The sequence below is a fragment of the Drosophila virilis genome, chromosome 4 (genome assembly GCF_030788295.1).
Source record: "Drosophila virilis strain 15010-1051.87 chromosome 4, Dvir_AGI_RSII-ME, whole genome shotgun sequence".
NCBI classification, from domain to species: Eukaryota; Metazoa; Arthropoda; class Insecta; order Diptera; family Drosophilidae; genus Drosophila; species Drosophila virilis.
Window position 1 is genome coordinate 10,087,157 of NC_091546.1, and position 13,166 is coordinate 10,100,322.

At 40.7% G+C, this 13,166-nt stretch overlaps 3 protein-coding genes and 1 long non-coding RNA gene across 5 annotated transcripts in view; 3 read left to right on the plus strand and 1 right to left on the minus strand.

Moving 5' to 3' along the window:
• The window catches only part of LOC6627698 (protein toll), a 45,809-nt gene extending 44,443 nt beyond the window's left edge, over window positions 1-1,366 (minus strand). Inside the window, exon 1 of the mRNA XM_032438197.2 lies at window positions 1,213-1,366. The gene's annotated coding sequence lies outside the window, so the exon portion shown is untranslated. The remainder of the gene's footprint in view (window positions 1-1,212) is intronic.
• Window positions 1-13,166, plus strand: part of LOC138911246 (uncharacterized) — a 144,205-nt gene that overhangs the window by 103,051 nt on the left and 27,988 nt on the right. The window lies entirely within an intron of this gene.
• Window positions 15-3,717, plus strand: Idgf2 (Imaginal disc growth factor 2). The gene is made up of 3 exons (XM_002052220.4): window positions 15-197; window positions 2,400-2,957; window positions 3,017-3,717. Exons 1-3 carry the CDS (start codon window positions 89-91, stop codon window positions 3,667-3,669), a joined length of 1,320 nt encoding a protein of 439 aa, XP_002052256.1. The 5' UTR covers window positions 15-88; the 3' UTR covers window positions 3,670-3,717.
• On the plus strand, window positions 3,993-5,798 carry Idgf3 (Imaginal disc growth factor 3). Its single transcript, XM_002052219.4, has 3 exons — window positions 3,993-4,322; window positions 4,393-4,944; window positions 5,018-5,798. Exons 1-3 carry the CDS (start codon window positions 4,199-4,201, stop codon window positions 5,668-5,670), a joined length of 1,329 nt encoding a protein of 442 aa, XP_002052255.1. The 5' UTR covers window positions 3,993-4,198; the 3' UTR covers window positions 5,671-5,798.

Here is a 13,166-nt window from a genome sequence, read left to right on the forward strand (position 1 = left end):
GGTTTCCATTTCAGCTTCAGTTCGATTTCATTTAATCGTCGATGCGGTCGTGAGTCTTGTCTACTAAGTATTTTTACAATACTGCAGCATGAAGCAGTTCTTTTTGCTTTCGTTTTTCACGAGCTTCCTTGTGACTGTCACACACGGAGCATCTAACTTAGTGTGCTATTATGATTCATCGAGCTACACACGTGAAGGTAAGGGGGCATTTTCGGGTGTTACTTGAAAACCTTTTTCATCCAAGCACCGAAAACTTATTTAGTATGTTAATTAAAATTGGAATTCCCTGGCAGAGGATATTATCATTTAGTAAATAAGAATTGGAATTCCCTTCAGAGGAAAGTTGTCGCAATCAATTATCAGTATTCACATGTCAGGCTCAATTTATCATACTCGTATCAGGTGTATTTCAATTTTTTGATAACTCTACCTTTTAGTTAAATTGTAATTGTAGTTGTACATATAAACATATTTCAGTGCAAGCCTACAAGGTCAGTGTAAAAATTGGTACAGGGTATTTACCAGTCGATGACTTCGTTGGTAGCCTTAGCAACAGTTTATTTTCAACTGTTCCACAATTTCATTAGAAATCTATTTTTAATCGAAAATATGTATATTTTTGTTAAAAATATTTCTGTGTGCCATATGCAGATTAAGCTTGGATTTTGTCAAACCTCCCTTTGGATAAATTATCAAGTACATATATCAAATTTTATTTGTTGTTTATAAATTTGAAAACATGGAGCGGATCGTGTGTGTATTAACATCAAAACCTGTCTCCTCGTCGAGCACACTCCACGCTTTGCTAAAGATCAATTTAAATTCAGACGCAAATCACAAGATTACACATGTTAAAAGCTTTTAATTAGCATATTTCGTACTGCCCCATTGACAAATCCGTTTATATTACGTATTAAACTATAAAACACAATTTAACTTCTTAATATTAAGTTCATTTTAAAGCCAGCGCGTAAACATATCGCGAGAGGCTGTCGCATAGTTGTGACTGGAGGTCAGTGGCTTATCAGTTGAGCTGAGGTTCGAGAGAGTATCTCTTACTCTAAACGAGCCGAGCTCACAAATACGCTCTCTCTCTCTCTCTCTCTGTCGATCTATCTCTCTCAATATTGTTATTTAAAGTATGATGATCTATGAAAACTGGCAATTTCAAAGGCAAACACAATTAAATACAAGGTCAGCTCGCCAACTTACTGACAATAATAAAACAGCAACAGCAATAAAGTAGCACAAAAAATTGTTATCCAAACGTGACAGTTTTTCAAAAACAAGAGCTTGAGCTCCGCTCACACAATTCACGCGCTTGAAATCGAAATCTGAGTGTACAACTCGCTGCGAGTCCAGCGCGACAACTGCCCCAGCAACATTTCTCCGATGGAGACCCAACAAGTGACTAACATTATGACGACGTAATGTACAGTGGAACCAAATGTAATTTGTTTAAAGATCGCACCCTATTGATAAAATGGAAAAAGTGCGAGCGTCAAATTACAATTAAGAAACATATAGCTTTTCTATTTAATTACATAAATAAATCAATTAAATAAATTAATCAATTTATACACGTAACTATAAACATTAAATCAGTCTAGAACTGATAATCAACGTGTTAAAATATAACACTCTATTTTTGGGATCATTTTTAATCACTCTTAGGCAACTGTATACATTCAAGTGAATAATGAATACTGCGAAGTATAAATTCAACAAGACTGTTGTTGCTCTTAATTGAGCCCCTGCGGTACAATGATCCCAATGTGTGGTGCTCTATGGGGAAATTGGATCGTTTATCTCGGAAAAGCCTTTGTTGATCCAATTGCACACATAAACAGACTTTGATGTAAATACATAAAGAATAAATCAAACTGCACGCCGGGACTGATAGCTAAGCCAGAGCTGTTAATATAAAAGCTGATCACGTTTTTTTTTTTTTTCAAAATCAAAGTCGGTGCGAAAATCGAAACTTTTTCGATGGTTTTTTTTTTAATATCTCGGGTTTATAATGCCTGATTTTAAAATGTTATACCTTTTTGAATGCGTACGGATCCCTACCATCAATTGCCATTTAAACAAATTAATCATCGATGGATTGTAAGATGTTGTTGACAAAAAACCGATTCGTTCGTCAATTCAACCTTTTTGATGAATTTTTGGAATATTTCCGCCAAATAATGTCCGATTTTGCAATTTCATACCATTTTTGACTCGTAAGGATCTGTTCTATCGATTGGCATCAAAAAAAAAGGAAATCAAAAATTTTGACCCAAGCCGACAAAATGGAGGCCGGTGCGAAAACCATTAAAAATGTTTATTTGTGCAAAACCCAAATGTGTGTAACACTTATTTTATACTTAATAATCAACGTCTAATAATTGGTGCAGGGTTAGGCAAACTGTTAAATCCGGACTTGGAAATCGCTTTACAGTTCTGCTCGCACTTGGTCTACGGATATATGGGCCTTCGTGGCGACAACTATCAGGCATACAGCTTGAATGAAAATTTGGACATCTATAAACATCAGTTTTCCGAAATAACAGCCTTCAAGCGAAAATATCCACATCTGAAGGTGCTACTCAGCGTGGGCGGCGATCGTGACATCGATGCGGAACACCCAAACAAGTACATTGAGCTACTCGAAGGGGAGAAGGTGCGTCAGACGGGATTTATCCAATCGGCCTATTCGTTGGTTAAGAACTACGGCTTTGATGGCTTGGATTTGGCATATCAGTTCCCCAGAAACAAGCCCAGAAAGGTGCACGGCGAGCTGGGCGCAGTCTGGAAGAGTTTCAAGAAGCTGTTCACTGGCGACTTTATAGTTGACAACAATGCGGCTCTGCACAAGGAACAGTTTACAGCGTTTGTTCGAGATGTGAAGGATTCGCTACGTGCTGATGGATTTTTACTCAGTTTGACTGTGCTCCCGAATGTTAACTCCACCTGTGAGTATTCAAAGATAATTGGCATTTAGGAAAATGCATTAGTTCGCAATTTTTCGCAGGGTATTTTGACATACCAGCGCTGAACGGGCTCGTTGACTTTGTCAACTTGGCCGCATTTGACTTTCTAACGCCGGAACGCAATCCCGAAGAGGCCGATTATACGGCTCCACTGTACGAATTGGCAGCCCAAAACCGTCTGCCGCACTACAATGTTGATTTTCAGGTGCAATATTGGCTTCAGCAAGGATTTCCAGCCAGCAAGCTTAATTTGGGAGTAGCCAGCTATGGAAACGCATGGAAACTGTCTGCTGAATCAGGCCTTGAAGGGACACCCGTTGTCCCTAACACCGAAGGACCTGCTCCGGAAGGTCTGCAATCTCAAAAGGCTGGTCTGTTAAGCTATCCAGAGATCTGCGCCAAGCTGTCCAATCCGCAAAACCAATATCTCAAGGGAAATGACTCGCCATTAAGGCGTGTGAGCGATCCTTCTAAGCGTTACGGAAACTACGCATATCGTGCGGTCGATGGGGCCACAACTGAGGGTATTTGGATTAGCTATGATGATCCCGATGCCGCCTCGAACAAGGCAGCCTATGTACGTGCCAAAAATCTGGGCGGTGTGGCTTTGTTCGACCTGGGCTACGACGATTTCCGTGGACAGTGCACTAGTGACAAATATCCAATCCTGCGTTCCATTAAATATCGACTTTAAATTGAATTGTGTTCATATAAAGCTCATATTAATAAACAGAAGATGAAATTTCTCGGCTTATCAGTTTACTTCCAGTTTGAAAATGGGTATGTATAAATGTGATAGACTAAGCAACCTAATATTTGTGGATTTTAAAGCGCTTAATAAAATATAGCTAGAGATTCGTTCAAGCTTATCGCGTTAAAACTTTTTAGTAAGTCATAAAAAAATACTTTTAAGTTTTGTAAATTACCCAAACAGAGTGATCTCATTGGCCTCGACGTCATTTGTCACTCACTGTTCACTGTACACAAACAAAAACAGTTCCGAGAAATTTGTTGATAATATAGAGCCTATTGTTCGGCCCCTTGGGTCTACGAAGCTCGCTTGATGCGATTTCCGTTTCCATTCGAATTCAGTTGCGGTTTGTCTCTCGTTTCGTGCGGACGTATTTAATTGCGATCTTGTTAGCCCCCGTCCCCTACTCAGCTGCTGCCCTCTCTCTCTCTCTCTCTTTCTCGCTAGCTAGCTGCTCTCCAAGTCTACAAAAATGCGCTCTTTGTGGCCCTTGTGGCTCGGGCTAGCGATGACTTTGCTGCTCTCAGAGCCGCAGTCAATCAACGCCGCGCCCCATCTGATTTGCTACTACGACTCAAGGGGCTTTGAGCGACAAGGTAAATATAAGTTTTTAAGTGCTCTCCACATTGTTTACTCTCTTCTGATATGTGCGTTGCGCTCCCACAGGCCTTGCTCAATTCACACTCACGGATTTGGAGCTGGCACTGCAGTTTTGCACGCACGTGATATATGGCTACGCTGGCATCAATCCAGACACCTTTGAGCTTAAAAGTCTAAACCAAGCGCTGGACTACGAGCGTCGACATTTTGCTCAAATAACGGCGTTTAAGGACAAGTACCCATATATTAAATTTTTGCTAAGCGTGGGCGGCGATCGTGATGTTCAGCAAGAAGAGAAATACATCCAGCTCCTGGAGGCTGGCAGCCAGGCCCAAACACGTTTCATTAGCTCGGCCAGAGATGTCGTACGTCGCTTTAATTTCGATGGCCTGGATCTCGCTTTTCAGCTGCCGCGCAATAAGCCACGCAAGGTTCACTCTGATGTGGGCATGGCCTGGAAAAGCTTCAAAAAATTCTTCACAGGCGATTTCATTGTAGACCCTGACGCCGACACACATAAGACACAGATGACAAACTTTGTCAAGGATCTCAGTAGTGCGCTTAAAGTCAACGATCTGCTGTTGAGTCTTACCATTTTACCCAATGTCAATTCAAGTTGTGAGTTCGCTAAACCTATTCTTGATTTAATTGTATATCATTAAACCAATGCTTGTTAATATCTTATCCTCAGGGTACTTCGATGCGCCTGCCATCGCTGATAAAGTGGATTTTATAAACCTCGGCACGTTCGACTTTCTCACGCCCACTCGCAATCCCGAGGAAGCTGATTTCTCAGCTCCACTTTACGAGGCATTTGGCCAGAACCGACTGGCACACTACAATGTCCACTTTCAAATGGAGCACTGGCTGCTGCAGCGTGTGCCAGCTAACAAGCTGAATATTGCTATTGCCACCTATGGACGGGCCTGGAAGCTAACCCCGGATTCCGGTACCACTGGAGAGCCCGTAGTGGCTGCTGACGGTCCAGCTGTTGCTGGTCCACAAACCAAGACAGAAGGACTTCTAAATTGGGCTGAGATCTGTCAACTACTGCCTAATCCTAGCAATACGAATGGCAAAGGCGCCGCCGCTCCCATACGACGAGTTCCCGATCCCACAAAGCGTTATGGCAGCTATGCTTATCGCCTGCCCGACGAGGACGGCCAGTATGGCTTGTGGGTTAGCTACGATGATCCGGATACAGCTGCCAGCAAGGCACAATATGCGCGTGTCAAGAATCTCGGAGGCGTCGCTTTGTTCGACTTGACTCAGGATGACTTCCGAGGTCAATGCACCGGAGACCGCTTCCCCATGCTGCGCGCCATCAAGTATCGATTGCTCTGATGTCTACCTTTGCATATATACATATCAAGTAGCCCTTTTCCAAATGTCACCAAGTTGCGCCGCCGGCCGCCGAGGCTGGCCCCAGTGTGTGTCCTCTTGCTAATTAATTACAAAGTTGTAAACTAAAATGCGCCGCAAATTATTTCATTGGCCTGGACACAACTACTGCAACTACATGTGGTATAGTAGTGTTCGCTTGACTCGCTCCCTGGCTATGGATCTGGGTTAAATTGTCTGCCTTTGCATTGGATTTCGTTGGCACCCAGCAGTGAAACGTTCCCTTTATCTCTTTCGCCATGGTACCATCTTGCTAAAATGGTTTGTTATTTTTTGCTTATTTCGTCGTTTCTTGTGGTTCTGCTTGCCCTGCCATAGAGATTTACAGATTTCAGCACATACGGCGGCTTTGCCTGCGCCGGCGCGGCTTTCCAATTGTTATTCACTGTACCCATTGGGAATGGGTAAAAAGGGGTACATGCTTTTGCGCACATGTAGCCATGTGTTTAACAAGCAGATGGGGGCATCTTCCCCGTCGAAGAGTGTATAGATTTCCGACAGCGCAGTCGGTCTAACCATGTCCGTCAGTCTTACATGCATGGAAGGAAACTAAATGAAATGGGTCCAGGGTATATTCTAGTCAGCCACAATTGCCTTGGTGTAATTCGCGCAACCGTCTTTAGTCGAATCAAGCTATATATGTATGCACTGTCGGCTGTCTGGCCGATGAGACCAACCAGAGCTACCCCTCGTCCCTGCTCCGATCTTGCATCTTTCATTTACTTACAGAAACGTTGAAAAGGCGCCCGTGCCAAGAATAGGACCGATTGCTGATCAATGACAATAAGACGGCGTCGTTGGCTGACAACAACGACACGATTGAAGACAACTAAATCAGCAAATTCCTGGCACACACATATTTTCGGCAATACACTTGGTTAAAAAGAGTCTGGCAAGGTTAAAACAACCTTTCTGTCATTCAAATTATGAACAATTTTTATACCCTGAACCCATTAAAAATGGGTATAAGGGTATATTGTAATTGTGCAAAATCCAAATTTATGTAACAGGCAGAAGGAAGCATCTTCGACCCCATAAAGTATATATATTCTTGATCAGCATCAATAGCCGAGTCTATCTAGCCATGTCCATCTGTCTGTCCGTCCGTCTGTCCGTCCGTCCGTCCGTCTGTCCGTCCGTCCGTCCGTCTGTCCGTCCGTCTGTCTGTCCGTCCGTATGTATGTAGATGTAGATGCTCCTAGTTCCCGCGCAGATCAGGTTTGTTTCCGATAATCGATAACTTACTCTGTTTCCAAGCAATCAATAAAAATCGATATCGATATTATGTTTTTTGGGCAATTTTGGTAAATAATAAGAGATAGAGTCACCAAACTTGACATATAGCTTCGTTTCGTTTTGCTCTGCGCTCTCGCAAGTTGCTTGTGCATTTAATAATTATGTCGTGCTGTAAGAAACCGTGCACGTTCAAGCAGACTGACGATTCTGCACTGCCGCAATTTGTTAATTGCTGGCTGTGTGAGAATATGATGCATGCTAAATGTGCAGGTCTCACTGGGCGTGATTGCGACAAGATCGCTGCTATTGCCAAGAAGGGCTGCGGTGGCTTGCGTTGGTCGTGCCCAGAATGCATCGACAAGCAAATTGATTTCTCCAGAATGTATAATTCTGTGAGAAGTCAATTCTTAAAATTAAATAATGTGGCTAAGCAGCTCTCGAGTAATTTTGACTCGAGTTTCGATTTGCTAGGCAAATATAAATTTGAGTCTCCAACCAATCGCCGGTTGGAGCCTCAACTTTTGCAATTGCCCTCTACGTCTGTTCAGACTCCTAAGACTTTCTTGTCTTTTCCTAGCAACTTGGAGGTATCTCCAATGTTGTCTTTATCGCCTTCTCCAAGCGACTGTCCAATTACCCCGGCTTCAAGCCCTGTACTAGACCCAGTAGAGCCCGTACCTGATTCCGTCCCAATTAATCAAATAGCCTCAGCCCCGTCAGCTCCTGGCCGCAAAGGTAGACCTGCGCGCAATCTTGCGCAGATTGTTAAAAGCAATCATTGTGCCTCGTTAGCTCCTCCAACTCCTGTATTACCTACAGCCCCATCAGCGCCTACTTTATCGGTAGTTGCCCCTCGTAGGCAAGTTTTTGTGTCTCGACTTTCGTCGGACACCACTTCTGAGTCATTGGCAGCCTATATTGCTAGCAAATCTTCTGCTAGCGTGTCAATAACTAAATTTAATTTCTCCACCCCTCGTGAAATATCATCATTCAAAATAAATGTTTCACATGATATGTTCCCAATCATTTGTGATCCCAAATTTTGGCCACCACACATGATTGTTCATGAGTTCAAGCCTAAAAAGCGTAACCAGCCTGTCACCCTTCCAGTCCCTTCAATACAGGGTACCATTTCTGCCCCAAAAAACTAGCTTCATCTTCTGACCAAATCTTTATTCATTATCAGAATGTTAGAGGTCTCACTTCAAAGCTAAAAAATCTTTTTATTGCCAGCACTTCCTTCGATTCGGACATAATAGCATTTTCAGAAACATGGTTAAACTCAACCATATCTGATTTTGAGATATTACCGAATAACTTTATTTTGTTTAGAAATGATCGGCCGACTCGAGGTGGTGGGGTGTTAATTGCCGTTAAAGCCACTCTCCAGTCTGAACTATTCTGTTTTAGTACGCCTACTGACGCTGAGATTGTCTCAGTTAAGGTGTCTTTTCCTACACGGAATATCTATGTAACATGCTCTTATGTCCCACCTTCTTCTGATATTCAAGTTTATATGAATCATATTACTTGTATTAAAGAAGTTTCTTCACACGTGCGGGATAATGACCTATTATTGGTGTTGGGTGATTTTAATTTGCCGAACATCTCTTGGTCATTATTCACTGCTGAAAATTATCTAGTGCCCTCAGCACAGCATGATTTTTTAGACTGCATGCTTGATCTTTCGTTGTTTCAAATCAATTCAATTTCTAATCATATGAATAGAACACTTGACCTTGTATTTGTTAACGACTACCTTATTTCTAATGTGTCTAGGTCACCTCCTTTATCTCTTCCTGAGGATGTCTATCATCCAACTTTAGAGATTGCAATGCTAAATTGTAATCCTTCCATTTCGTGCTCATCAGCCAATAAGCCCCGCTATTGCTTTCGCAAAGGAAATTATTCCTTGCTGAATCAGCTTATTTATTCAACCGATTGGTCTTTCTTATATGACTCAGTTGATATGAATACAGCTATTAATTCTTTTTATATCACCCTAAACTCCCTCTTAGATGTGTGTATTCCTAAGTCAATTCCTTCGACTACTTTTTCAAAACCACCCTGGTTTACTCCCAGATTATCACATCTAAAAAATGTAAAATCCAAATATTTTAAAAAGTTTAAAAAGTCTGGTTCGTGTACAGACTTGGCTAAATATTCCATAGCCAAGTCGAACTTTTTTCTTCTTAATTCTCAATGCTATGAGAATTATCTAATTCGTTGTAAAAGGCAATTCGCCCGAAATCCGAGACAGTTTTATAATTTTGTAAACTTGAAGCGTAAGTCTTCAACTTTGCCATCTTCTTTTTTTCTTGGGATGGATAAAGCTAGCAATGACATTGATTCTGCTAACCTCTTTGCTAATTTTTTCCAATCAACTTACTCTTCAGTCTGTCCTAATACTAATTCTTACCCTTATACTATTTCCTCCGCTAGTTCTATACCTCCCCCCATTATTTCACACTCCTCTCTCCTATTAGCTATAAACTCTCTAAAATCTTCTTACTCTCCTGGGCCGGACAATATTCCTAGTTGTCTACTCAAGGAGTGCAGTTCTTCCCTTTTCTATCCATTGCTAAAGCTTTTTAATTTATCCCTTGAAACTTCTGTCTTTCCATCTCTTTGGAAAGAATCTTATATCATTCCTCTTCACAAGAAAGGTGGGAAGTCTGATATACAAAATTACAGGGGCATTGCAAAACTGTCTGCTATTCCTAAATTATTTGAAAAAATAATCACTTCGAATTTGCAGCATTTCTGCAAATCAGTTGTTTCCCCTGTTCAACATGGATTCGTAAAGAATCGGTCAACTACGACCAATCTGCTTGAGTTTACGTCCTTGGTAAATGATGCTTTCCTTTCGAAAATGCAAACTGATGTCATTTACACTGACTTCAGTAAGGCGTTTGACTCTGTGCACCATGACATCTTACTTTTTAAACTTGACCGAATAGGTTTCCCTCTGTCCCTTTTACTTTGGATTAATTCTTATTTAAAAGGTAGGACCCAAAGAGTAATACTGAGGTTGACTACCTCTAAAAGGGTTCACGTTACTTCTGGTGTTCCTCAAGGTAGTCATCTTGGACCTTTACTCTTTACACTTTTTATAAATGATCTTCCTTCTGTTATATCACATGCCCGTGTACTCATGTATGCGGACGATGTCAAACTTTTTCTATCATACACTAACCCCCTACATCATTCTCGTCTACAAGACGATTTGAACGCTATGCAACTTTGGTGTTCGGCCAATCAATTGCATCTAAATTGTTCAAAGTGTATGTTTATGACTTTTAATCGTACTACACCTTATCTTGTTAGTTATACAATCGACAATATCCCTTTGCAACGTATACTAACAGTTAAGGATCTTGGCGTTATTTTTGATTCTAAACTCTGTTTCAATCTTCATATAGATACCATTGTTAATGAGGCAAAAGGTGTACTTGGATTCATTAAACGATGGTCTAAAGAGTTTAACGATCCTTTTATAACAAAACTTCTGTACATCTCTCTTGTTCGCCCTATCCTTGAATACTGCTCTTGCATCTGGTCTCCACAGTATATCAACAGCCAGGATCGTATTGAATCTGTTCAGAAGCAATTTCTGCTTTTTGCCTTACGAGGTTTAAATTGGGACCCTAATCTTCGGTTGCCGTCCTACTCCAGCAGACTGCTTCTTCTCAACCTTCCGTCGTTAATCAACCGTAGGACAATTCTCGGTGTTGTCCTTCTACATAAGTTGATTATTGGCGACATTGATTCTCCTTTTCTGCTAGGGCGTCTTCAATTCTCTGTTCCGGCTAGACCAACCAGAAATTATCGCCCCTTATTACTATCTACGTGCACAACAGATTACGCTATGCACAATTCTTTTCGCGTGCTATGTAAAAATTATAATAGTTTGCATCACGTTTTCTCTACCGAACTGTCTCTACCCCTAATAAAATCGTTGCTTTCAGGATACCTTCGGGAAGTCGCTGACCATTCCCAGCTATGAGCAGGGGCATAGCTAGCCGGACAGGCTGAAAAATTTTCCCCCACCGTGTCGGTGATTTCCCAATACTTTTCTCTTTGTCCTATCCACTTAACACTCTTTATCTAACTTACATTGCTTTACTTTATTAACAATTTTCTTACTTTCTTTTTTCCTATTTATTGTATTTTCTTTATTAATTTAGCAAATTAAGATTATTTTTAATTTCACTTGAGATCACTTTTTTCCTACTTACAACCTTCTGCTTAGATGTAGGCTCTAATAGCGTCACTGACAAAATTAGCTGTGAAAAGGGGCACAGCTGGCCGGACTGGCAAATAAAACACCTCCATCGGTCGGTGATGCTATTTAGAAAATTGTATCCTTTAACTAGGCTTTTAGAATATACTTATATTGTACAACCTTTTGAATAATGAGGAAGACACTCGTTTTGTCGACCATTAATAAATAAATAAATAAATAAATAAATAAAATAGAATATATACATGCATTTGATGTTGGAAGAAGAGGGTTCAGGGTATCCCCTAGTCGGGAGCTCCCGACTTGAACCTCTTACTTGTTTTAATATGAAATGCTCTTCCATAAAAGTAAAATAGAAACTTCTGCAATTGTATTGCTTTTCTCAAAATTTATGCAACTTTCACTGTATATACTAGACTTTCGATTTGTTTCTACTAAGCAGAAGAAGCGTTTTAATCTTAATCTTTAAATCTGTATCGTGTTCCTATATTCAATAAGAGCTCTTGGAATCGCTGAGCACATTTTTACATATTTTCAGCAATTATTAAACAGTTAACAGTAATTGTAATTTGGTTAATTTTACAGCTTCGCTCTCTTTTGATAAACTTATATTGCATTGAATTAATATTCACATAAAGTACCCATAAGAATAATGCCTGCTTAAGAGTCTTTCTAGTCGACATATATACAAATTATTTGAAAATCGTGATATTGTTAGGCAAAGTAAACTCTAAAATTATTCGCAATTGGCGCAAAACCCTTTAAGAATGCAAAATATGCATTTAGTGGCAATTGAACGTGGCGGCTTCTTGCCAGATCTTGATGTAGCTCACACACAAATACACAACTTAAGTCCTTAGTCAGGGCAGAAAAGTGTCTACAGTATACCACAAAAAAAAAAAAGGAAAAAAAGAAACCTGGCATAGCCTACAAGTTGTAAACATGGCATTGTTTAGCAGAATCTGTCGCCAAGCTACGGTCGCAGATCGCAGTACTCTGCTATATCCCATCGAAAGAAAGATCGTGTCTGCTGCTCATAGCTCGACTCCGACTCCAACTCCCGCTACCGCTCCCGCTCCAGCCCCCTGGCAGCTTGTCGCCTTATCTAATTAAGGCACATTGGCGGTAGTGGTGCAACAAGACCTCTGCATGATATTTGCTTTGCGATTATTGGCAGCCTGCGCCCCATGCGAATGACAAATATGTTGCCTATGCTTCCCCAAGCTGGCTGCACTCCGAGCTGCCGCCTTCTGTGGAAGGCTCACAGTCGCCAGCCTGGGACTACCTCTTTAAATAAAGATATTTTCGCCCTCATTACGCTCTGTGTCCTTTTGTTTTCTGATTTTTTTTATTTGCGGTGGCCGATGAAGTGTCGCTGATTGCGCGTTGTATTGTTTTGGTTAGTCGAAGATGTCCACGATGGCGATAAGAAATGCATGCATGTACATTGCTTGAAGTCAGGATTTGGTCAATTTGCGAACATTCAGATACCGCTGATATTATTAGCTGCTGCACTGTCACCATGGACAGAGATTTTCGTATACATTGGGTAAGCTTTTAGTAGCATGGATTTGGCTTAATGCGGAACAAAATTTTACAAAATTCGCAGCCTTCGTTATTTACGCTCTCTGTATGATTGTGCAATAATAATGTATGTATTATTGCCAGCAATGCTTGTGCATACCCTGTATTTCCCTTGCACAGCACACTCTACACTTTGAATTTGCCATTTCTATATAATTAAAACAAATGACAAATAAAATTAAGTAAAAGCAAAACTTTAAATTATTCAAAAAATGAACTAAAAGCAAAACAGCGAATGGTTTCAATTTCACATAAAATGGTTTATTACTATAAAATTGTTTGTTTTATAGGGTATTTAAATTATATATTAAGCATTTAAGTAAAGGTATAGAAATACATGAACTCTTGTGGATGTGCATATTTCCCTTCAGCTGTC

Excerpts from the sequence above, each read along its gene's own strand:
- Idgf2 (XM_002052220.4), top strand. The coding sequence starts at position 89 with ATGAAGCAGTTCTTTTTGCTTTCGTTTTTCACGAGCTTCCTTGTGACT. Across the intron at positions 198-2,399 it reads ATCGAGCTACACACGTGAAG|GGTTAGGCAAACTGTTAAAT; the intron begins GTAAGGGGGCAT and ends TAATTGGTGCAG. Across the intron at positions 2,958-3,016 it reads CCCGAATGTTAACTCCACCT|GGTATTTTGACATACCAGCG; the intron begins GTGAGTATTCAA and ends AATTTTTCGCAG.
- Idgf3 (XM_002052219.4), top strand. The coding sequence starts at position 4,199 with ATGCGCTCTTTGTGGCCCTTGTGGCTCGGGCTAGCGATGACTTTGCTG. Across the intron at positions 4,323-4,392 it reads AAGGGGCTTTGAGCGACAAG|GCCTTGCTCAATTCACACTC; the intron begins GTAAATATAAGT and ends GCGCTCCCACAG. Across the intron at positions 4,945-5,017 it reads ACCCAATGTCAATTCAAGTT|GGTACTTCGATGCGCCTGCC; the intron begins GTGAGTTCGCTA and ends TCTTATCCTCAG.